Source organism: Magnolia sinica, chromosome 11, assembly GCF_029962835.1.
Source record: "Magnolia sinica isolate HGM2019 chromosome 11, MsV1, whole genome shotgun sequence".
Lineage (NCBI taxonomy): Eukaryota > Viridiplantae > Streptophyta > Magnoliopsida > Magnoliales > Magnoliaceae > Magnolia > Magnolia sinica.
The window spans coordinates 83,188,574-83,215,274 of record NC_080583.1 but is presented as its reverse complement, the minus strand read 5'-3'; the positions used below and the strand labels follow the sequence as shown (position 1 = coordinate 83,215,274).

Sequence of the window (26,701 nt, the reverse complement as noted above, 5' to 3'; positions counted from 1 at the left end):
TCCAGGCCAGACCCAGACTCGGATTGGATCAGGCATGCGTCGGTACCGAGTTGGGTCGAGTTCAGGTAAGGTCTATTTCAAAATCGGGTCGAGTCGGGTCAGCCCCAACTCGGTCCAACTCAACTCAGATGGCTACAAGACATGGATATATAGGTTGTTGACGGTGATTGTACATTGCTCCTTCTGGTGTATCCCACCTAAATTTTGGATCCGACGATTCTTGAGATATAAGACAAACATGATGTGGCACATCATATGCACAATTTGAAGTGCATATAAATATTACAGGTGGGCCCCACAAAGCAGTTAGCTTAACATGCACTCAAATGCATGTGAACAGAACCCATGATTGAAATACAATAAAGAGGAGAAATTCCCTAAATCAGCTGCAATAAAGATCCAATTCAAATACACTCACTTTCATTTACAGAATCCAATATTCAAAAGCTACATAATCTCTAGAAAAAGGCCCAAAACAGAAGTGGGCCATCTGTGATGTGTTTTAGTTGAAGGGTGGTGAGTGCATTTTCTTGGGAGGCTTTGGCAATGACTGACAAAAGGAAGAAAAGCCTTGTAGGATGTTATTTGGGAGAGGGAGTGTAAATGGAGGAAGAACAGCATGTGGGTGTGTGGAACCAACAGCCATTGATGAAGGGTGGGCCAGTGCTGGTTGCTGCCTGTTCAGCCCTTCAATGATACATGAGAAAGCTCCAAAGGTAACGCAGCTCTGCAGAAGAGCCTGTGGGGCACCTGAGAAAAAGAATAATCAGATGTACCTCAACTAGCCTGGCATTGAGCTCCTTTGCTAAGCAAGCACACGTGCACCATAAAGCTCATGTACATGCCACACATGTACCAGCACGGCATGTTGGTGCAAGATCCAATCCTTCTACATGTTTTCCCGAAAATAAATCTGGCCCACTCAGCATCTAGGCCCCAATATTGGAAACAGGTGGATGGGCTAGAAAAGTTCATCGAGTTTTCCAGAGCCATACATTTGTTTTGCAAAATGCAGCCCACATGACCAATGGATCAACCTTATTCATGGTCTAGGACATTAATATAGCGGTTACTTTCTTAAAGGTGGATTCATATCTCAGACCTATCATGCCATGCTGGCACATGTGTGGTGACACATTTGCGCATAGCAAAGTTCCATGGAAAGATATAAATGTTATATGCTGTTTGCAGCTAAGCACATGCTAGCTCAAGCATCGCACACTTGCCGACATTGCATGTATATGCAAGATCCTGGGTTGTTCCATAGTTCAAAAACCCAAAAACTCAACTCGACTCAATGTTCAGCCAGGTTGGTCAAACTCGAAGACTCGACCCGACACGACTCGATATTTAATATTACAATATTAGTAGTATGAACAGAGATGAAATTTTAACATTGTCAGAAATAATGAATGTAATATAAGTTACGGATATGACAACACCCGTGAGTTTGATTCTCACATGCTGGAACAAACTGACCGACTCCATTCGAGTCACCGCAAGTTGTGCCGAGTCGACTTGATGAGTCTACCCAAATCAGGAACAAGTCACTCTTTTGACTGAGTTTCCCATAGACTTGACGAGTCTACCCAGGTTGATTCAGCCCAGTTTCAAGTCAAGTCAGCAAGTTTTAGAACTACGGATTGTTCATCAAGCGGGTCTCTTAGAGAATACCACCTAGCATGAAGATCAGGCGGCCCACTCATCAAGTGGTGATCCATGTATGTTCCAATGCGGACCATTTGGTTACCCTCTAACCATCGTTTTTCTACACATGCGTGGCACACCTGGTGAGTGAACTTGGCAGAGTTTTGCGCTAAGGGACATACACCACATTGCCTGCCTGATGAACGGTGCAGATTTCACATGTGTGTAACATTTGGTGATTGCAGATTGTGGCTGTAAATATGATGCATGAATGTTATACTGGTTTAGGAGACCTTGAAGTACCTGGAAAACTCAGAGCAAGACCTGTGCAACATCCTGCAACACCTGCATTGATTACTGCAAACAACAACACAAATGCCGTTAAACAAATAATAAATAAATAAATAAAACCCACAACCGAAGAAGAGAGCAACAACGCCATGATCGGGATGTAACGTACCATCATCTTTTCCTCGTAGTCTCTTCAAGAAACAGACAACAAGGCTGTGAACTCCAGATAAAACTGCAAATGTCTGATACATGCAAGGGCGGAAATAATCTTGTTTAGGAACAGCTGCCTAGAAAGCCTGCCCTGAATATTGAGAATTAAAGGTCCACCAAGCCCACACATGTACCGATCTGCCAATCTAAAGGTCATGACACATGCCAACATGGCACGTGTGCAAGATCTGAGCAGTCTGTCAGGTGGGACATGCTTGTAGATGCCCTGGAGCAAAAGTCGGGTTGTTCACTTGTCAGTGGATCTTGGTGGATGAAACAAATAGATGGATGGGAAAAAAATCTTAGCCATCCATCTACTTCATACCCTAGGCCCACTCGATGAATTGACCTGCCTGAATTTTGGGGAAAAAGTTCCACATATTGTGCCCACCTAATAGGGCTGCAAAGTCAGGTTTGGGTCAGGTTGGATCAGGTTGTCAAGGTCCGCAGGTTGGAAAGCCAACTCGATTTGAATTCAGGTTGGGTTCGCTTTAAGCAAATATGGCCTGGGTTAGGTCAGGTTGGGAATGATCACGTGAATATGGGTTGACTTAGATTGGATCGGGTCGAGTATAGAGTACTTCAGTTGGGCTCCTCAGGTTGGAATTCAGGTTAGGTTGGGTTGTGGGTTGGGGTCATGTTGAGGATGAACCCAAGCCCAACCCACCCAAGCTGCATCCCTACCACCTAACGGGTTGCTCAGAACTCAAATGCACATGACATGTTGGCATGAAATGGCATGGCATATACATGTTTGGACATAGCAAACCTCTTTGAAAAAACACACCACAAACCTTTGCAGAAGACCCCGCATCAGCGAAGGATCCTTTAAATCCTTTCTTCTTCAGCAATCCTGAACCTGAAAGCACAAGACATTGCATGTGCATACATATTGTTTGGAACATAAATAAAAGCAGTCAGTCTTAAGTAACACATCTTTGTGAATAAGGTGGCAAGTGGGCCATGCCTAGCTTAGCAAATTAAAGGTTTTAATGGGGACATCCCAACAGGCCCAGCCTGATCAGTTTGAAGTTTGGGACCCAACCAACCCAGAACCAGCCCGTTTAACCCTATTTGTGAACATAGAGATCATGGAGATAGTGGTTAATTAATTTCACATAATACAATAGCTTGAATTGTTGAGGATGTGTTTGGACGAAACAGTTGTATTGAATTACAATAACTAGTTCAATTAAGTGGAAAGTACCTTCTGCAATTTTTAACACCAGGGGTTATTGCACATGAAAAAACATGGAGAGATTAGGGGAGAGGAAAAGGGAGAGACACTAATGCAAGGGCATTTTCACATTGGGCTCAAGTGGGGTGGCCTGTGGGATGCAGGGGCACACTTGGGATGGGCGGCCCGTTTGAGGCGGGTGGCTCATGTGAGGCGGGCCCCACCCGCATGAGGCGGGTAGCTCGTGTGAGGTGGAACCCATGTGATGTGGGGCCGAAATGTTGGCATGAAACGGCATGGCGTACACATCTCTTTATAACAAAATTCATACAAAAAGAATTGCATGAAGTTGTAGATGACCAAATTGTTGATGAACATAGTCTAGCTCTGTTGAGCTGTGAAAGAAATCAAAGGGATGCGAGTTTCAAGTTCCTGCAACACAAAGCTCTGTGGGCCCACCATGATGTCCTTGTGAATCCATTCCAGCCATCAGTTTTGCCAGCTAGGCCACACCATAAGAAATAGTGGGGATTGAACAACCACCATTGAAACCTTCTTGGGGCCCATGGAAGTTTTGGTTCAGGCTGTTATTGGGTTTTCCACTCATCCTGGTGGGAATCACCTTATGGACGGGTTGGATGGCATAAAAACGTCATGGTGAGCCCCAGGAAGGTTCCAACGGTGGGCTTTTTTTAATCCCAACCAGTGTTTTAAATAGTGGTGGCATGATGCGTAGCGCTCAGCCCTCTATAACGTGTAGCGTAAATATGTAGCGTATAGCGTAAGCTACATGATACTTCTATTTTTTAATTTAAAAATAGGATAAATATAATAAATAGTGAAAAAAAGGATATATGTGTGTGTGCGCGCGCGCGCCTAAAAGATGATTCATTTTATCAATTACTTTCTAAGCAAACCACTTTAATTAATAATGTCTAATTGAAACCACGAGTAACAATTATAAAAAGAAATAAAAATCCCATAGGTTACAAGTATCAAGTACAATACAAGTGTCACATTCCTCAACATTAGAAACAAAGAAAACGTGAAAAAAATTTTAAAAAAAATACATTGTACCTTACGCTACGTACGCTACGACCCTTGTAGCGCTACAAGGGATTTATGCTATTTGGGACGCTACGTAGTGCTACGGCCACGCTACGCTACGGGGGCTATTTGAAACACCGATCCCAATTGCTTCCTGAGGTAACGGCCCACTTGAGTCTTAGATCTGCTTTATCTTTGGGCTCTCATCCTGAAATGAGCTGGCAAAACTGATGGATGGATTGGATTTCACATGGACATCGCAGCAAGCCCCACAGAGCTCTGTGTTACACGAACTTTTTGTAAGAAGTGTTACACAAAATTGGCATCCCAAATTCCCAATCAAAGCATGATGATGCCAATCTACATTTAAATTCACATGATTTGGACAATACTTTGATATTGGAGAGTGGCGATAAGAATAGGTGAAAAATCACGTAAGGGAGGGTCAGAACTAAACAGTTAAGGGTTTTAGGTTGAGTTGATGACGTATGACAATCTATCATTAAGAACTATTACAGCTGCTGGCGGGCCACCATTGTTAGCCATTAGTGATGATCCAAGTAATGGTTGTCCTCCCGGAAGAATACTACCAAAAACAAGAAAAAGAAAAATCAATGAGAAGAGGTGATGAAGGCAACCATAATCTATGGTAAGCAGCCAGCCTTTGCTGATGCGGATTTCAACTCAGTGAATCAAGCTGGTCAGCAATTCTTTTTTATATGAATCTCCATTTGCCAAATTCAGCAAATTCAATTTGCCAGAATTCTCTATTTCTATTGTACACGAACTTGTCAAAATTTTGTGAACCCCCAACACCTAAGCTCATCTGACTCTCAAATATCACCTGATGTGACAAATATCTGAGATTCAGAAGATTTGAAGATAAGACCTAGAGTGACGATTGAGAGGCTTCTCCAGTACTCATAAATTGAACAAAATAAGTTTGCCAGCTTAGCGAATCTAAACCACAAACTGATCTAAGTGAAAAGGCGCAGATAACTAGATTCCCCAAATTTTAAAAATTACTAACCAGGCCAAAGAATCTGGAAACTATGCTTGCACTCTTGCTTGGGCTACTCCTTAATGTCAACCACCAACTAGGCAAAATCCCATGACTAATCCCAATAACAAAATAATTGAAGAAAGCCCACATCATTCCTACACTCAAAATCCACACACAGATCAAAATATCATACTTTCTTATTATGGAACTGATGCTACAATCATATTGGGCTACGGCATTCCCTGGATGAGACATTACACAACTTTCCAACCTGGCATTGGAGAGTGTGCAAGGGTGTGCTATGGTGTTCCCCCAGAGCAATTCAGTGAAACCTTCCCTGGAAACAAAATGCCACAATTTGCAAACCCAATTATAGTAGAAAGGGCACCTCGAAATCAGGAAGCACAATTTGTAAAACCACTTGTAATGTAAAGTGCTCTACAAAAGTGACAGGCCACTACTACTACCGCGATGACACTGCCAACAAATTGGGAAAATTGCATAACGCATCTTAGTGTCCTAATCATCAATCTCTAAAAACTAAAATTTCTCAGATCTAGCATTAAAGCGAGCTCAAATCACTCATAAAAGGGAAAATGCAGTTTCAGAAGTGTTATTAAGAGTTCGGCTAAGCCAATAAATGGACCTCTCTGCCTGAGCATCAACACAACAGCCACATGCTAGCATGCAAGTGCATGGGACATCCAAGCAGTGAATCGAGCGAGCCTCATTATGTATCTATGGGGCCCGCATTAACAAAAACAATGGCAGTAAAAAATGCAAATAGTCCATAGAAGTAGAAATGGGACCTGCGTAAATGAGCAAGCAGCCTGACTTTGGGCCAGGTCATCTTCGTGGTGGGTCTGGGTCCCACCTGAAATTGTTTGACAAATCATCCAATACGGCTAGGTATTGTCTGACTCGCATCTGTTTCAGTCTGAAATGAAACGAAATGAGACATGACATTGATAGAGGATCAAGCAGACCAAGTCGAACTGAGTTGTACTGATTTCAGTGCCTAGGCAAGTCATACTGCAAAACTGCTACTTAAATCCATCAACTAATGCTTGGTTTTGATACCTAGCACACATGCCAAGGAGGTGCACGTGGGCTGACCAAACTTCGTGTTACTAATAGCCCATGGACCTTAGGCTAGCGACAGGTTGAGTCAACTGACAGGCTAACCAACCCAACCCCGCTAAACGGAGAGATCAGGCTGAATTAATTATATCCAAGTCAGACCACAAAACGTGCCCCATATAGGTAAATGGGTCGGGCATGGTAACTTGGCCTGCCCAACCAGCCATATATATTACCCATATAAATAAGAAAGTAGTAACATCATCGGTGGATGAGTAGAAAATCTAAGAGATATGAGAGTCTGATATGACTTATATGAAAGATGATTTGAAATGAAAGGGAATAGGGTATTTATAGGTTTTTGGGATAGTATTTTGATTTTTCTTGGAAAACATATGCGTAAAAGAGGTTCCAAGGGCTAAGATTGGCTGCCGTCACATGGTGCAATTTGAGCGGTTGGATTGAGGGCAAAGGCCATAATTTTAGCCAAAGGAAAGGGCAGCGGGGTCTTTTTTACTTCGGCGCATTTGTCAAAAAGAGTTCAATGATGTCATCACCCCACCTAACCTCCCTACGAAAGATGGAAGCTGTCCACTTGACGGGTGGTGCACAATGCGCCCCCCACTAAATGATAGCCCACATTTTTTTGTTTTTTTCAAGGGTGCTCATGGAGTGATTTTATCCTCTGATCCACTCGGATTTGCATTATTGTGGTCCTAAGCGCTAATGGGCTTAGGCTTGGACTTGGATTGAGGCTCGAAATTGGGCATGATTTAGTCTGATTGAGTTTAACTGGGTTGATTAAGTTGATTGGGTTTGATTGAGTTGACTAGATTGATTGGATTCGACTGAGGTGATTCCGACTGTGATTTAATCAACTTGTCAGCCCTAGGTGAGGTGTCTACAGATGTCTTACGGTTTTCCTAGAATAGTCCGATCCGTATGCACACAAAGTACGATCAATCTGAACTCTAGTGTTAGGACAGTCGTAAGAAATGCTCAATGTGAGGATGAATTACAGGCCAAGTCCTAGTCAGAAGAAACCATCTGAAATGGTAGAAAAGAAGAATTGCAACCTAAGTGTCGAATCCAGAAGGTTGCACGGAAAAAAAGTCACATGCACATACCTAGTCCTGGATACTTGCGAAACTTGATCGAGTCCAAGTCAGCGTAGTGAGTTTACCATAAGGTCGACTTTGACGATTATGCAATGCAAGTACTCTTGGGGTGATCGCATAAGCAAAGGACATTCCAGATCCAAAAGGGGATCCCCGTAAGGCCGCATAAAGCTCAAGGGCACTACTTTCCAGATTCATTCCATTACTAGTACCGATCATATGTGAAAGGGTTGCGATTGGTTGGCCGGAAAGTGCAGGGACAATTGTAATGTTTTCCCCAAACCCTCTGGATATGTGCAAGTTATATATTTCCGGACAAACAACTGGCACTGACACCAAGGAAGGCAACAAATCCCAACCACACCCAAGACTGACTAGTGAAAGTGGGGTGTCCACTCGCTTTGGCACCTGGTTGCAAGCAACCTCTGCCAAAGAGGGACATTTGTAGACACCCCACCCAGGGCTGACAAGTTGATTAAAGCACAGTTAAAACCACCTCAATCGAACTAAGTCAACTCAATCAAACCCAGTCAACTCAGTCGAACACAATCAAACTTAGTCAACCCGATCAACCCAGTCAAACTCAATCAAACCAACCTAAGCCCAACTTCGAGCCCTAATTTAAACTCAGTTCAAGCCCAAGCCCATTAGCGCTTAGGACCACAATAATGCAAATACGAGTGAATAAGAGGAAAAACTACCCCAAGAGCACCCCCGTAAAAAATGGAGGCTATCCATGTAGACGCGCCTAGCATGTAAACAACCTCCATCTTTCGCAGGGAGGTTAGGTAGAGTGATGACATCATATTACTCTTAATGGCAAACGCGCTAAAGTAAAAAAAGACCCTGTTACCCTTACATTTGGCCAAAATTACAACATTTGTCCTCAATCCAATTGCTCGGATTGCACCACATGGTGGCAGCCAATCCTACCACTTGGAACCTCTTTTACCCATAGACTTCTCAAGAATAACCAAAATGCTATCCCAAAAACCTATAAATACCCCATTGTCTTTCATTTCAAATCATCTTGCACACACCAAGTCATCTCAAAATCTCATATCTCTTAGATTTTTCATTCATCCACCAAAGAGAAGAAAGAATAACAAGAAAGGAGTTCTAACCTAGGTCAATCTAGCCAAGCATAACCCCTATCCACCTGAGCAAACAAAACACCAATCCAAGCCACTCAAATCAACCCTTGGGATAGACTCGTTCACTTGTTTAGCTCGGATAAACTTTTTTCATATTTGCATTAGAATTGCGCATCATCATTTCCACTTTGACCCACCTGTTGGTCTAGTCGGTCCAAGTGTATGCTCTGCGACTTGCCGATATACTGGATCTTGCCCATCAAAAACTCTAACTAGGCTTTGACTGCTTCTCTAAGTGGGTGCGTCAAGGTAGATTTATCCGACCCAAGCCATCGCTTGTTGCAGACACCACATCGCCACACCACATGACACACACATTCGCATCATCAGTATACAAGAACCAATCCAATCCCTAATATTTCGTTTAATCCTATTGAGTAACAATCGTATAGTTATACAGGCAGAGAGGGTGATTAACACCTTCCCTCTTTGTAACCGTGGTCCCTTACTCAAAATTTCCAGTCACAGATCAGTAGTCATTTTAAGACAGGGAATCCAACTATTCCTTCTTAAGGTTTTTACAAGGTCTAGTTGACTGTGGAAATCTAAGTAATTGACTAGTGGCGACTCTCAGTCAAATATAATACCCCATGCCTCAAACACACATGAAAGCCCTAAAAATGGACCTGTGAACACGATCTGCCCGTGATCCAGCGTCCACACATCAATTTATCTCTCTATCATTTTATCTCCTATTGGAAATTCTACTAGGTAAGAGCTAGAGTGTGACACCTAGGACTTAATGACCGTCAATGGAGACGCATTCATTAATGAGCAGTGCACGGAGAACCCACTTTATGAGTCGATTATGCGATCATACTTGGATGAGCCAAATGGATGCTCTAATCCCACGAAAGCTATAGCTGCAATAGGCATGGCATTGATGCGGGTGAAAGGATGTTAAAATAAGGTCTCAGCATGAAGACTTGTTGATGACCTCACCAGTGCAGCATCTAGGGTGGTAGATTAAAGTCACACAAGGCATTGCATGAGTTGAGCCTGAGTAATGAAGAGAGCAATGATAGGACTTTGTCCCCATCTCAAAGAGATGATAATGGAGACGATAGAGACAACAACAGAGGCAATGACAATGGGGGTGGTAGTGGCATTGTCAATGATGTTCATGAGCCCGAGTTAGATGCATGTTGGCCCATTCACTAAGAAGAGCACTTTCACCACGCCACTCGAGACTAGAATATGACACTCATGCCACAATTGTGCATAGGCAACAAAGCTTAATGAACATTTTTTGCATTGTAAGAAACAGTTGCCACGCGATGAGAAGATTATTTCACGGAGCCTTGGGTCCATATATGCTAGTGATGAACAGGGAGCTCCACCTCCACGCTGCCTTATGAAAATGGCTCATGTGATCATGGGATGAGCATCTATGTAGCTATTACACCCATTTGCAGGCATTCAGCTATGGTTATGCCTATGAGTTAGCCTATGGATGCAAACACGAGTATAGCTATGGTTATGCCTATGAGTTAACCTATGGATACAAACACGAGTATGGCTATGGGCAGATTTTTCTAAGATACGCATATGAGAACAGAGGTGTCTAGCCACAACCACAATTGGCATCACAGTAAGCAACTATGACAGTTACGATCAGAATCCACCATTAAGCAATCCGGTGAACATTATTGGGGATGAGTACCATCAATATGTTGGAGAGTAAATGGCCAGGTATCATCAACTCATGAGTTGGGCATAGTATAGCACTGATGTGGAGCAGCATTATTATGATTGCCCACAGTAGGGATAGGGACAACGACTTTGAGCCACCTCTAACTCCATGCATATCTAAAGCCAACATATTTTTTTGTTCCTTTTAGGATTTAGTTGTATTATTTGTGTTTTATTGCTTGGATTGTATAACATTTGAATGATATGAACTCATTTTGGATGTGGCCAACAATAGAGGCTTTTTGAAAGGCAACACAAACAACACACAGTTTTGTCACCAAAGAGATGGAAAACTATTAAACTTTTTTCTTGTAATGTATGAATTGCTGTTGTATAGTCACGACTCTTTTAACTAGGGGTGGTGGTGGGTTGGATTCAAGCCGGGTCAAGGTCAGTCCAACAAGCCTGACCCATTTACTAAACGGACCAATAGTTTCAGCCCAAACCTGACCCACGACCCATTACCCTGTGGCCCGACTTGACCCACTTAAACTTCACCAAACCCAAGCTGACTTCACCAAACCCATTTAATTGTAATCAGGTCGAGCTTGACCAACTTGACCCAATGTGGCATGGCTATGCTTGGGTTTAAGAATGGAATACGGGGCTAAAGGTACGCCAGCCTGATCCAATTAGAGAATACATACCAACATACATACACTCTATGCATGTATCTACTTATTGTGTATTAATTTGTTTTGGGTTTTGTGTTGAGTCAGGCCATGTCATCTAACCCACTGATAAAATTTATGAACAGTTTAGGTTGGGTAGGGTTCAACATGAACCCGACCCGTTTACTTAATGGGCCACATATTCTACCCGAACCCAACCCACTAACCCATTTAGCTTGGCCCAAACTCACCCCAGAAGCGGATCGGTTCATTTGTCCTGTGGGCAGAGCCAAACCATTTCCACCCCTACTTCTAACAATTCCTGAAGTTTCACTGAAAAATTTCACCATTTGCCTAAGCCTCCCCAATGTTTCCCTTTGTGATACTTTACGCAATATCTGCGATATTTGCCGAAATATCCCGCAATAGTTCCTATTGTCAAAAGGTGCAATATGAGATGTCCATGCTTAAAAAACTTCCCAAAACCACTAGAAAACAATCCCACCACTATTCCACAAAGGCAATTTTAAAATCCTGACAGGAAATAGCAAAAAACTAACCTGCATTATAACATCACATCAAACAGAACCAAAAAAAATCAAATTCAAATATAAACCCCCAAAATTTCAACCCAAAAAAAAAAAAAAAAACATCCTTTCAATCGTAAATAAAAGCAACCCAACTCAATATTATCAGAAAAAAAGAAGCCCCAAATAACCAGAATTAAAATTCAACCGCGATAAACCAGAAATTCAAACGGGCGGCGCCAAGAACTAAAAACAAGGAGAAATTTTTCCAAACAAGAAAGGAAATTTGAGAAAACCCCAGATGCAAGAACAACCCATATAAGAAGAATTCGATTGATCAACATACATTGATTGAATTTTCATTGAAGATATGATGAAGGGATGAGAGAAAAAACGGACCGTAACCAAACACCGAGCCCATGAGAGCGCCGGCAGCTGAGTCGCCCGCAAACCTTGCAACGCAAACCAGAGGAGAGCCAGATGGATTTAAGCCATCTGGGCGATTTGGGTTCTCGTTGTTCTCGATTTCAGGCTCGGACTCGCTGCTTGGAGGCGCCACCATCGCCATCTCTCTCTCTCTCTCTCTCTCTCTCTCTCTGCCTGCTGTAATTCAGTTTTATCTCTTCAGCTGTTTAAGGACAGATCCTGTAGAATAAGCATATTCTACCACTTTTGCACGTGGGGCCCACTTGATGTTTTCATGAAATCTAATCCATCCATCAGAAAGGTACCGCTGAATTGAAATCATGGACCAAGATTCACGTTGAACCAATGCTCATATAGGCCACAGATTTCAAAATAAATCTACCGCTCTGAAAAAGTTGGTTGAAGTTTTCTAAACCGTCCACCTGTTTCCAGTGTTGGGTGCCCATTCTGAATGGATCAGATTTTTTCGGAGAATGTTAGACCAACCTGATGGATGGATTAGATCTTGCACGCATATTCCATGCTGGCATACGTTTAGCGTGCGTGTACATGAGCTTTATTGCACATGCGTGTGTACTTGGCAAAGCTCTCCTGTACAATAACCTTATTCTACCACTCTAGCGCGTGGGACCCACTTTGATGTTTTCATGGCATCTGATCCGTCCAGAAGGGTCTATCCATCGTGGGATATGGATACCTCTGAAATCACTGCAATCCAACGATCATGCAGGACACCACGTCATTCAAAGCTTCTTTTTTGGGGGTTGTCTATGTTTTCTGTAGGTGGCCCACCGGGTTTTCTTTTAATGCCATCTAGATTGTTCGTTAAGTGGGCCCCACCATGATGGTAGGATTTCCGGAAATTTAGGCCATTATAATCTTCATTTGGGCCACACCATGAAAATAAAGGATAACCACCCAAAACCATCCAAATGCATGTGATGGCCCAGTTTCTGGTTGGATAGATTTGATTTTTGGAGCGTCCTACTTCCATAGCTGGTAGATTCTTCTTGACGGATCAGATGTAATGCATGCAACAAGATGGGCCCCACCTCAACGTCTGTAGAATAAGCTTATTTGTCCTCTGCATGTATACACTGTTTTTTTTGGGTACGTTTTTTAGTATAGACTGACGTACTACGTACGTGTTTTTCATTCAACCAAATAAAAAAAAAAACCTTAATTATTAAATTAGACTTAAATTTTAAATATCGAAACCCAAAAAGATAAAAATACACGTCCTTTTCAACTGATTTACCCTAACCAGCATGAATATTTTCATTAAAAAAATGAAACTTCGTACCCTAAAAATTCAGATTGCTATTTTTATTTTTTGGCAGACCTTCACACGCTGGCTGCTGGTGAAACTTCGTTTGCGGAACGCCCTCATGCATCCGTACGTGAAAGATGCACTGATGCATGGAGCCCAGTTTTAGGTGATCAAAACCGTTGATCTGAGGCCTGCTGATGCGGATGGCTGGTTCTCCAGAAATTTCTGAATTTGGAAGATATTAACACTTTTTTCGGTGGCATTCAAGCAGACAGTGTATAAGTAAAACATATTTCGAGATCATTTCGGAGCATTATCCAAACGAAAAAAATCATATCCAAAGAGCAACTGGACCACACCACAAAGAGCAGCAGAAAATTGATTTTCACCGTCGAAACTTTTGTAGGGCCCACCATAACATTTATTTTCCATCCAATCTATTCATAATGTCACAAAGACCTGGATGAAAAGGAAAAACAAATTTCGTAATGATTCAAAACTTCTGGGACCCCTAAAAGGGTTTCAATGGTAGACGTTCAATCTTCCACTGCCTTTTACAGTGTGGTCCACTTGATAGCTAAATCTACCTTATTTTTCTTCCCAAGCATTATTACGAGTTCACCAAATAGATAGCCGGTTTGGATATAACACATACCTCATAAAAGGACCCACAAAGGCGGTGGGGATTACAACAGGGAAAAAAAAAAGTCTAGTATCTATGGCTACGAATTATGTCCTCTACCATACATCGAAGGTCTTCCGATATGTACTTCGATATATCGATTGTCTTTCGATTAATCGGAAAAGGTCTAAAACTGTCCAGCAACTTTGCATAAAAAATCCTGCAAATTTCGATTAATCGAAGTGTATTCGATATGTATCGAAGATATAGCTACAGATTATAGCTATAGCCGTAAAAGTCTATGCAAATTTTTTTATTTTTTATTTTTTATTTTTTACATGGAGAACTTTATTCTACCTACAATTTTCTCTAATACATATTTATATAAATATGTATATATAAGCATATAAAAAAAATTCTCTCTTTTATTTATTTATTTCTCTATTCATTTAACAAGAATATCTTCTAAATCAAAATTAGTTACTTGATGTACCCTATATGATTTTGGAGTAGAAGAAGCTACTTTAGCCAACTAACCTAGTTATTTTCCAAGATTCCATTAGGTCGATGGTTGAAAATCCATTTCATTCACTTCGCGGTCAATTTCAATCAGTTTGCGGTCATTTCCATGCATTTCACTCAATTCCCTCCACTTCATGGACAATTCCATGCATTTCACGGTTATCCCAAACTATTAGTGTTGATTCACGGTCATTGAGAGGCATTTCACGGTCCAATTCCTTCACTTCACGGTCATTTGCATGCATTTCGCGGCAAATTCCATTCATGATCATTCCCATGCACTTCACGGTTATCCCAAACTATTCCGTATTAATTCACGGTCGTTTGAGGCATTTCGAGGTCAATTCCCTTCACTTCACGGTCATGCATGAATTGTTTGGGACGACCGTGAAGTGCATGGGAATAATCATGGTTTAGCGAAGCGAAATCATGCACGATGACCGTGAAATGTGCCTAAATGACCGTGAATCAACACATTGACCGCGATATGCATAAGAATGATCATGGTTTGAAGCGATTTGCGCGAAATGCATGCAAATGATCGTGAAGTGAAGGGAATTGACCGCGAAATGCCTCAAAGACCGTGAATCAATACGAATTGTTTGGGACCGTGAAATGCATGGGAATGATCATGGTTTGAAGCGAATTGCCGAAAATGCATGCAAATGATCGTGAAGTGAAAGGAATTGACCGCGAAATGCCTCAAACGACCGTGAATCAACACGGAATTGTTTGGGACGACCGTAAAATGCATGGGAATGATCATGGTTTGAAGCGATTTGACGCGAAATGCATGCAAATGATCCGTGAAGTGAAAGGGAATTGACCATGAAATGCCTCAAACGACCATGAATTAACACGAAATTGTTGGGACGACCGTAAGTGCATGGGAATAATCATGGTTTGAAGCGAATTGACCGTGAAATGCATGCAATGACGTGAAGTGAAGGGAATTGACCGCGAAATGCCTCAAACGACCGTGAATCAACGCGAATTGTTTAGGACAATCGTGAAGTGCATGGGAATGATCATGGTTTGAAGCGATTGACCCGAAATGCATGCAATCGACCATGAAGTGAAGGGAATTGACCGTGAAATGCCTCAAACGACCGTGAATCAACACGGAATTGTTTGGGATGACCGTGAAATGCATGGGAATGGTCATGGTTTGAAGCGATTTGACATGAAATGCATGCAAATGATCATGAAGTGAAGGGAATTGCCTGTGAAATGCCTCGAAACGACGTGAATCAACACGGAATTGTTTGGGACGAGTGAAATGCATGGGAATGATCATGGTTTGAAGCGAATTGATCGCGAAATGCATGCAATGACATGAAGTGAAGGGAATTAAGCGTGAAATGCATGCAAACAGTGAATCAACACGAAATTGTTTGGGACGACCAGTGAAGTGCATGAGAATGATCATGGTTTGAAGCGAATTGATGGCGAAATCCTGCAATGACCATGAAGTGAAGGAATTTGACCGTGAAATGCCTCAAAATGACCGTGAATCAACACGGAATTGTTTGGGACGACCATGAAATGCATGGGAATGATCATGGTTTGAAGCAATTTGTGCGAAATGCTTCAAAATGACCGTGAATCAACACAGAATTGTTTGGGACGACCGTGAAATGCATGGGAATGATCATGGTTTGAAGCGAGTTGAACGTGAAATGCATGCAACTGACCGTGAAGGGAAGGGAATTGACCGCGAAATGCCTCGAAACGACCGTGAATCAACACGGAATTGTTTGGGACGACCGTGAAATGCATGAGAATGATCATGGTTTGAAGCGAATTGACCACGAAATGCATGCAAATGACCGTGAAGTGAAGGGAATTGACCGCGAAATGCCTCGAAACGACCGTGAATCAACACGGAATTGTTTGGGATGACCGTGAAATGCATGGGAATGATCATGGTTTGAAGTGAATTGACCGCATAAATGACAGTGGAGTGAAGGAAATTGACCACGAAATGCCTCAAAACGATAGTGAATCAACACGGAATTGTTTGGGACGACGTGAAATGTATGGGAATGATCATGGTTTAAAGCGAATTGACGCGAAATGCATGCAAATGACCGTGAAGTGAAGGGAATTAACCGCAAAATGCCTCGAAACGATCGTGAATCAACACAATTGTTTGGGACAACCGTGAAGTGCATGAGAATGATCATGGTTTAAAGCGAATTGACCACGAAATACATGCAAACGATCGTGAAGTGAAGGGAATTGACCGTGAAATGCCTCAAACGATCGTAAATCAACACGTAATTGTTTGGGACGACCGTGAAATGCATGAGAATGATTATGGTTTGAAGCAATTTGACCGCGAAATGCATGCAAATGACCGTGGAATGAAGGAAATTGACCGTGAAATGCCTCAAAACGACCGTGAATCAACACGAATTATTTGGAACGACCGTGAAATACATGGGAATGATCATGGTTTGAAGCGAATTGATCCGAAATGCATGCAAATGACCGTGAAGTGCAGGAATTAACTGCGAAATGCCTCAAAACGACCGTGTCAACACGGAATTATTTGGGACGACCATGAAATGCATGGGAATGATCATGATTTGAAGCGAATTGACCGCAAAATGCATGCAAATGACCGTAGAGTGAAGGGAATTGACCACGAAATGCCTCAAAACGACCGTGAATCAACACGGAATTGTTTGGGACGACCGTGAAATGCATGGGAATGATCATGGTTTGAAGCGATTTGACCGCGAAATGCATGCAATTGACCGTGAAGTGAAGGAAATTGACCGCGAAATGCCTCGAAACGACCGTGAATCAACACGGAATTGTTTGGTACGACCGTTAAATTCATGTGAATGATCATGGTTTGAAGCGAATTGATCGCGAAATGCATGCAACTGACCGTGAAGTGAAGGGAATTGACCGCAAAATGCCTCGAAACAACCGTAAATCAACACTGAATAGTTTGGGATGACCGTGAAATGCATGAGAATGATCATGAATTGAAGCGAATTGACCGTGAAATGCATGCAAATGATTGTGAAGTGAAGGGAATTGACCGTGAAATGCCTCGAAATGACCGTGAATCAACACGGAATAGTTTGAGATGACCGTGAAATGCATGGGAATGATCATGAATTGAAGCGAATTGACCGTGAAATGCATGCAAATGACCGTGAAGTGAAGGGAATTGACCGTGAAATGCATGGAAATGACCGTGAATTAAAATGGAATCGCTGGGATTGACCGTGAAATGCATGGAAATGACTGTGAAGTGAAGGGAAATGAATGAAATTCGCGAACTGATTGAAATTGACCGCGAAGTGAATGAAATGGATTTTCAACCATAGATCTAATGGAATCTTGAAAAATAACCAAGTTGGTTGGCTAAAGTAGCTTCTCCTACCCCAAAATCATATAAGGTACGTCAAGTAACTAATTTTGGTTTAGAAGATATTCTAGTTAAATGAGTAAAGAAAGAAATGAGAAAAAGAGAGAAATTTTTTTTATATGCTTATATATATACATATTTATATAAATATGTTTTAGAGAAAATTGAAGGTAGAATAAAGTTCTCCATGTAAAATTAAAAATTAAAAAATTAAATTTTTTTCATAAAGAGATCAGCTAAACTTATAGCTACGGTTTTAATCCGTAAATATTGGTCATATTACCTTTGATACATATCGAATACTCTTCGATATGTATCGAAAATGCAAGATTTTTGAGGCAAACTCATTGGTTTGGACCTTTTTCGATTAATTGAAAGACCTTCGATACATATAAAATGACATATCGAAATGGCAGGGCTATGACTATCGCTACGGTTATAATCCGTAGCTATAGAAAATACCGTAGCCATAAGTTCCTAGTCTATTTATTTATTATTATTTTATTTTTTACTACTGAAGATCCCCTACGCTTTTTGTGGGTCCTATTATGAGGTATGTGTTATATTCAAACCGTCCGTATATTCAATGAACTTGTATTAAGGCTTGAGGCGAAAAATAAGACAGATGTACCTATCAAGTGGACCACACCGTAAAAGGTCATGGAGGATTGAACGTCTACTATCAAAACCCTTTTGGGGTCACGAAGTTTTGGATCATTATTAAATTTTTTTCCCTCTTCATCCGGCTTTTGTGACCTCATGAATAGATTGGATGGAAAATCAATGTAATGGTGGGCCCTACAAAATTTTTAACGGTGAAATTCAATTTTCTGCTGCTCTTTGTGGTGTGGTCCAGTCGCTCTTTGGATATGAATTTTTTTGCTTGGATAATGCTCCGAAGTGATCTCGAAATATGGATGAACGTTGTGGATATAATAAATACGTAACTTTGGGGCCCATTCAACTTTGATATCTTTTGAACCGTTCGTACATCTTGAAGTTCGAGGAGTGCCAGCGCTCGTCTTCGAGCACCACCTATCCGCTTGAAGGAACGAGCAGGGGCATTTTTGACCTTTGGCAAGTCATCCGTACAGCTGGGGCGTATTCTCACAGGGGAAAATAAGGTGGGCTTGGTCTCGTAAATAGGGCCATAAATGGGTCGACCTTCAAATGCTGGATGCTGGTGAAACTTCGTTTGCGGAACGCCCTCATGCATCCGTACGTGAACGATGCACTGATGCATGGAGCCCAGTGTTAGGTGATCAAGACCGTTGATCTGAGGGCTGCTGATGTGGATGGCTGGTTCTCCAAAAATTTCTTAATTTGGAAGATAATAACACTTTTTTTCAGTGGCCTTCAAATAGACGGTGTATAAGTAAAACATGTGAATGGTATATCCATGCTTCGGCCCACCATTTTGATGGTTCCGATACGCAGCTGGACTCTTTTGTATACTATTCAACCCCAATTGTGATTTTTCGCTTGCGTGTTTGCCAGCGAAAGTGGGTCCCACTGGTGGGATGACCGGGTGGTGGGCCCCGCTTATATTTTTATTGTGGGCCATTGGTCAGTTCCGTAGGTCCCAACGTAAGAGCTGACCAGCTCGGTTTTCTACCCAGAATCTAAATGTTTGGGCCCACCTGATTAGCCGCATCCAGATTATGTTGTGTGTTTTCTCCCACTGGCTCATCTAAATGATTCGAAAGCCATCATAATCATGTAGCGTCCAAATGGATGGTCAAGATCATTTGTAACGGAAAGGGCTCTATCATTAATCTAGGCGGTCCATGGTCAATCAATCAGCATCGTTTACTATGGTGTGGTCCACTTGAGATTTGGATCTGTTTCATTTTTTAGCTCATGCCTTAAAATGATCCGGCAAAATGGATGGATGGTGCGGATATAAAACAAATACATCACTGCAGTGCCGGATCTACCGAACCTGCGTCCACTAATTTGCAAATACAAGCCCATCAATCTGCCCCTTTGCTAAGCGATCCAGACCATAGATCTACTGCACCGATACTAGCATTTTTGGTATTTTCAAGTCAAGCGAGTGGATACGAAAGTGTAATAGTGTATCTGTTGGTCCGGCTACGCAATCAAGACCGTTGAATATATATTTTGCGGGGCCCTTAGTGCGATCCAGACCGTCATCTCTTGGGCCCCACTTCTCACCATTCGTGATCAATGCTCAGTGGGACAGACCATGAGTAGAGAGGTACACGGTTCTTCCGCCCTACATCACAAATGTAGAAATCGCTTCAAGGCAATAGATCCAAACCGTCCAAATTATAGGCTCCACTGTGACAAAAGACTATAATCAAATTGGATATACACAGGTGGCGTACAATAAATGGATTCTGGCCCTTGAATTTGTAATGTTATCATCACAACCACCGTTGAGTTTCTACTAGTCATGTTTCAAAACAGTATGTTGGCCATTGTTTTTGGCTGTAGTGCGTGCTATGATTGAATTTGTTGATTAATTTAATCTGAACAGCTATAACCCTAAGTGCCAAGATTAACAGATGCATGATGTATGACCAAAATATAATGAAACCAGTTACTTATTTAACCACTCATTTAATGCGTAAACACAATTAATTGATATCTAGAAAATGAGGTTGTCATCTGATACTTGGCCGAACTTTTAACTTCCATATGAAATAAAATTTTAACACATAAAATAAAATGAGAAATGAATTTTTCTAATTGGTTACAAAGAATAGTAATAAAACACTTTTATAAGTAAATTTATTGAATTCAACATGTGAGTATAGACCCAAATTACAATTAAATTTACCAACTACTTAATTATCACTGTGAACTACATGCCGGAATGTAAATGACAGGGTGAAGTAGAGGATTATACTAAGAAATGTAATTTACTTTGTTTGAAAATTGATGAATTATAATAAAAATTGTAAATTAATTGGTAATCAAAATAATAATTGAAAGATAATGTTTAATTTGATTAGATTAGTATAAGATGAATTATCTCCAATGACATATTTTACTATTTGAAGCTTGATATGCCATTTAGATCATTCTCATGTTCTAACAACTAACATAACTATTCATTACTAAAGTTGTTTCTTCAGCTATTTGTCTTGTCATCACTCCTTCTGCATTTGTTTCTTTGGCTATTTGTCTTATGACCTTTTTTTCATAATTGCTCTTCCATTGGCTGCTCGAACAATGATGCAACATTGTTGGTATGTTCCCGCTTTTATTATTGAGAAATCTCTCATCTACATATCTTCAAATCTTTCAATACATCGTGTAGATTCATATAATTTATCCATAACCTATTTTGATTGGTTCTTGTGAAGAGTGACAGTAATGGGGATGAACACATTCCACTAGAAATAACTCTAGTGGTAGTCACAAAATCAAAACAGGGCCCATGACTTGGATGGTGTTGATTGAGCCACGTGAAACCCACATGTAGAGATGCTCCTTGCATTCACACACATCTTCATCCTCTTTTAAAGCACCAATTTTCCTTCCTTTGCCCTAAAAGGGGTAATTTTTTACTATAGACCTGGCTTATCACCGACCTTCATTTTTTCGGCATGGACAAAACCCATCTTATTAATCTAAATCTTTATTTGTACAAACAATTTAATAAAGACATAAATATTTTAACTTTTTCAGCTACTTTTATTTAAATATATGAATACTTTCATCTAAAGTTTTTATCGGTATATGAAAAATAAACTACTTTTGTAATATAAGTTTTCGGCCAGAAACAAAAAAAAAAAAAGAGAGCACCGAAAGAGTAAGCATCTACTGTGCTAATTTTTCGCCCTAAGACTAGATTCGCGTTCCCTCCCCCCGTATATTAAAATTCGGTACTTCCGAACGCCTTCTGTGTCTGAAAAAAAATTTCAATACTCTCATAGAGAGTGATAAATGATACGCCTGGACTTTGAAAATGCACACGTGTCATAGAAATGATTCAAATTAGGCCGTCAAAACTTTAGATAATAGTTCAAATATACCACAAACCGATTTTGATGCTTATTTGATGATCTGATTATCAGATTTGGTGGACATTTAATGAACAGTTCAGAATGAAAAAATCAGTAGTCTTATTTCAACAAAGAAGTATCTCCGAATCACAGCCTACCATTGTTCGACCAATCTGATTTCTGGGCTATAACAAAGAGACATGTACTCTGTCTGTTTCGTACGAGTTAATATATTCCGCGTGTACAATTTCTAAGAGCTCGCGTATCAAGCGTCAAACGCTGGCAGAGTAACAAATAATTCGCCTTTTATATATCCCTCCCTCCCTCCCTCCCTATCTCCACCCTCTTCCTTCCGCCGAACATGTTCTTCAAATGCCGCGCAAAAACCCTACCAAAACCCAGGTAAATCACGACCGTCCACACATCAACACCACCACCATCATCCACAATCATCACCATCCATCATCATCATCCATCAGCATCATCCATCGTCATCATCATCCTCATTTCGTCGTCTTCGTTGCGTTGTTCTTCGTCTCTTTCTGCTTCTGATTTGAATTCTCGTATCTCTCTGCAGAGGTTTCCGCCTTTGAATCGATCCCCGGAAAGTGCAGATGGCGCTTCGGCTTCATAAGCTCTTTCCGGCAAGTTGCGTGCAGGGAAGAAGCTTCTCCAATCTCTCTCGTTTTCCAATCATGGTGAGTATTTTCCCAAAGGGAATTGTTATTTACACCCCTTGTTTTGATTCACCACACTGGCCTTTCCGACTGTCTGGTGTTAGAATAGCAAGTACGGCCGTCCAAGTACCAAGAGTAGAAATGGGTGTGTGTGCATTGAAAAGATAAGCTTGTGTAAATGTCTCACTACTTTCGTTTCCGAAGACACAAATTCTCTTTTTGCGGTATTTCTAGTTTTTTGGCTTGAAAATGTTAACAATCTGTTGGACTTTGATTTGGTTTTTGGGAATTCATATCCCCACTGCTGAATTGATTTATTTTTATTTTCAATTTTCTGACTCCTGGAGGGGTAATTTGGTCATTACAAATTTTCGCATGACTGCATAGAAGTACTTCCGCGGCAGTGGAATTATCAATACTTGTTCCTGTCTTGCTTTTTTATCCGTCCTTATTGGATTTCACTGATGTTGTCACTGTGAGTAAGCTCTTGTAGTTGAGGAAGTATATGATAGTTGACCTGATGATAATGCAGTATCACAAGGCCCTTGGTTTGTACCCCTGGGGCCTATGGTACAGTGATCCAAACTGTAGATCTGGTGGAACCCATGGCGGATGGACAATGGCACAAGTAGATTCCAGATTGGAAGATCTGAGCCTTCCAAATTTTTGAATTTTCATTGAATGTGTACCTGAGCCCATGATAAACAGGCCAATATTTTTATTTTTATTTCTGAGGGATTTAACAGGCTAAGAATTAAAACCTGAGGCCGACCCACAACCCACAAAGTGTGGCGCAAGCCTGACACATTTACTAAAGAGATCTAGAATTTAAGCTTGAGGCCCAACTAAAAAAAGACCACTGTTAGGTCCAAGCCCCATTCAACTCGGCTTAGTTACTCAGTGGGTGATGCTGGACTGTTTGATTTTGCTTGGGGTCCACAATGGGCCCCGGTTTTTTGCCTGATCACAGGTGTGGTGTGATCAGATCGCAGCCTGCAGATCTAATTGGATAATTCATCAAATGATTGGGATTTTGGACAACCTTATGGCCTACGAACACCACAAGACTGGGTATACAGTCATTCCTGGGTATCTAGATTTTGTCATCGTCATCTAAGCCTTATCCCAACTAAATGGGGTTGGCTGCATGAATTCTGTTCTGTTCAGCCATTCCATGTTATCCCCCCAGTTACTTCGTCACCTAATATAATTGGTATAAAAGGAGTTTTAATGAGATTGGACTTCTTTATATTTGGATTGCTTTTTAGTATTTATCTTCGTTGCAAGTTCAGACAATATAGGAAGGTTATTTTATCTGTGTAAATAGCATGGTTTTTAGATTCAGTGACCTGGACTGACTTGTCCAGTCTGGAGTTGAGTTGGGGCGGACTGGGTCGAGTCGAGCTGAGTTGCCTGACTCAGCCGATTCACCCTCTATTTCCATTTTTGACAAAGAGAGCCCATGGTTTGGTAATCCAGGCCATTGATATGGTGATTTGCATCTTGGAAGGAACATGCCCCCAAAACTTTCCAGCTTGGAACAATTCAGTGACCAATATTATTTGTGTTAAAATATGTACTGTTCTCTCAACTATCTTAGTATCTATGTGCTGCTAATTCTGCCTGGACACTTCTACTTTATGGGCTTTTGCCATGCTGACATTTGGGGATCCTTGGACACTCCTAGACATCACACAACACTTCAATATCTGCATGGACAGTTTTGGTGATGTCATTGAAAAATGGTGCATATTGGACACTTTAAGTGAGGTCAAAGGTGTGAAAAATTATCAACAAAGGTTTCTTTCATGTTTCTTTTTTTTTTGGTTACGCAACCTTCTTTTGGTTATGTAACTCTTGGCCCTTAAGCTTGCCTCCATCCTCTTGTTGTTAAAGAAACTTCTTGGAAGGGCTTCATCTCCTCGCTCTCTAGATTTTATGTCATACTCACATTATGGTTACGATGACCCACATAACGAAAAAACACAAGCTTTGTTGTTCGTTTTGCTCATTTGCTGGGGACCCTAATTTCTTAAAAGAACAAGTGGTGTTCATATAACCTATTGCTTCTTGAGATGATTTTGCTTGATTTTCTGTGTTTCATTAGTTAATCATTGGTTTGTTTAGATTGCTAGTAATTTGTTTTATTGGAGCTATGTGAATATTCTGTTTTAATTTCCTTTTTCTTTATTCATTGTTAAGTGTTGGTTTTGAGTCTAGCTTACCTATAAAGAAATAACAATGTTTTTATTTTTTATTTAATATTTATTTAACTTGCCATTTCATTTCTTTAATTAAGATACCATTTATTGTGCATAGAAGTGTCTTTGTGCTTAGATTTTTGGAGGTTGCGATGCCAACACTTTAGCAGACTTTGAAACTAAGCATGTGCCATGTGTCTAGGTAACACCGTAGGCCACCAATCTGGAAATTATTTGGAGCATGGTCCATCCGCACTGATCCATAACATATCAACGGTTCGGATTGACCCACCATGGGCCCATTTTGCTAAAACTGAAAACCTGTGGGTCCTGTTCGGCGTTCATGCATGGTGTTCACATGGCTGCCGCATTCCAGACGAGTTGGATCTGACTGCTGATCCATTTTTGTTATGTGAATGCGAGAAAAAAATCCTGATTGCTTATGCACTTGGACTTTTGAAAATGTTCTCCATCCATCACAGGGAACTACAGTTTGGAGGGTATGGATGCCGTGGGGCACACAAATTGGATCTTAAGAATGAACTACATTTCTAGGGGTAGTTTGTAAAGTACAGAAAAATACATGATTAAAAAATAACAATATGAAAAGTTTTTCTGACTTTTTATTGTAGTATAGATATATTACCATCATCATTTTCCTTGTTCATCATAATATCTTCATCCATCTGTTCATTGGGTAAATCGGTGTTGACTCTTACGTCCTAAATGCTGATGACACAAGGCATCACGGCACAACACACTTATCGTTAAATAAATCTGCTTAGAATTGTTCAGTTTTTTCTCCACTAGATTATACTAAGTTCTGTTAATTCTTCAAAAAAATTCTCTGTTTCATTTTCAGCCTCAAAACAGTGCGCTGCAGAAATTCTCAGGCAATTGCCTGCCATATTCGTCATTTGGAAATGGTGGGAAACATGGAAAGTGCATTCAGCTTAAAATTAGGAAAGCAGGGGATAATTGCAGAGCTTCCATGGATCGATTAAAGAATTCCCAGTTAAAGGTCGAGCATGGTCATCCGCTGTTAAGAAGCCTTACGAATGGACACGTGCATAGAGACACTGCTAATTTCAATGCTCAATTAAGATTCGGGACTCTGAATACAAGGAATCCGATGAATATCTTCACTTTTAGGAGTTTTGAAGCTGATGACAGTGGTAGATCGAATTCATTGCTTTGTGAACTGATGGTTAGGAGATTCTTATCAGTTAAGGCTATGGGAAAGATTCAGGTTCCAAGAGCAATGACAAAGAGAAGCAATAATATGGTCATGGGCAACGGACAGAGTCAAAATACTCTTGCCGTCCAGGTGGTCCATGGAACACAAAAGCAGGCCAATTTGTTGGACGTTCATAGCAACCTTGATGGTGGGCTGCATGTTACAGTCCCCAACCTGCCTGTCGAAAAGGGACCTTCAAAGAGCAGTAAGTCGGTCTTGAAAATTGTAGTTACTGCACAACCCAATAAACAGGGGAGTCGAGACAAGAAGAGCACAGATGAAAATGTTTATCAGGCAGCCATGAAGGATGTGATATCTGGGAAATCTACAACAACTGCTAAGAGCAGCAATACTACCAAAAATACCAAAGCACGGGTGAAACAAAGTCAGCGGACAAGAAGTAAGAAGAAAGAGGAACCTCTTTCTGACATCAACCAGCCTTCTGGGGCAGGTGTGCCCCAAGTTTCTAATGGGGCTTCGCAAGGGAAGAGACCTAATGGCACTATTTCTGGCCAGACCTCTAAGAATGCAGCTAATGAGGTAAATCTGATTGTTCCGTTGAAGAATCCGATTGAGCCCACTACATTTCTACCATAAATTTTTTTTACTAATTTTAACAAAGATGTCTTATGATGCTTGATTGAAAGAAAAGGTGCTGTGTTGTTCATCCCAGCAACAGTACCCATTATACCCAAGTGTCTTCCTCTGTTGATGCTAGCCACTTGATGAAAGAGGACAACTACAACCAAGGTCCATCAATAACAGGGGCCCAGCCAGAAGGTTGGGATGTGGGGATATTTTGCGGTATCTTTCATCTGCCATGG

At 41.1% G+C, this 26,701-nt stretch overlaps 2 protein-coding genes and 1 long non-coding RNA gene across 5 annotated transcripts in view; 1 reads left to right on the top strand and 2 right to left on the bottom strand.

Annotated features, from left to right (window-relative positions):
* Nucleotides 1-349: 349 nt before the first annotated feature.
* Nucleotides 350-12,170, bottom strand: LOC131219542 (chloroplastic import inner membrane translocase subunit TIM22-2-like). Its single transcript, XM_058214740.1, has 5 exons — nt 11,957-12,170; nt 2,943-3,007; nt 2,108-2,180; nt 1,951-2,004; nt 350-750 (listed from the first exon to the last, which is right to left on the bottom strand). The coding sequence occupies exons 1-5, from the start codon at nt 12,123-12,125 to the stop codon at nt 503-505; spliced, it is 609 nt and encodes a 202-aa protein (XP_058070723.1). The 5' UTR covers nt 12,126-12,170; the 3' UTR covers nt 350-502.
* LOC131219543 (uncharacterized) lies at nt 4,712-11,950 on the bottom strand. The gene is made up of 3 exons (XR_009158252.1): nt 10,223-11,950; nt 8,865-10,174; nt 4,712-5,712 (listed from the first exon to the last, which is right to left on the bottom strand). It is a non-coding gene; the product is annotated as an uncharacterized LOC131219543 (long non-coding RNA).
* A 9,833-nt stretch (nt 12,171-22,003) lies between the features above and the next one.
* Nucleotides 22,004-26,701, top strand: part of LOC131219541 (uncharacterized) — a 62,061-nt gene continuing 57,363 nt past the window's right edge. For all 3 annotated transcript variants that reach the window (XM_058214738.1, XM_058214737.1, XM_058214739.1), the window contains exons 1-3: nt 22,004-22,164; nt 22,340-22,460; nt 25,503-26,417. In XM_058214738.1, coding sequence (XP_058070721.1) covers nt 22,377-22,460; nt 25,503-26,417 — 999 coding nt within the window. In that variant the 5' untranslated portion in view covers nt 22,004-22,164; nt 22,340-22,376. The remainder of the gene's footprint in view (nt 22,165-22,339; nt 22,461-25,502; nt 26,418-26,701) is intronic.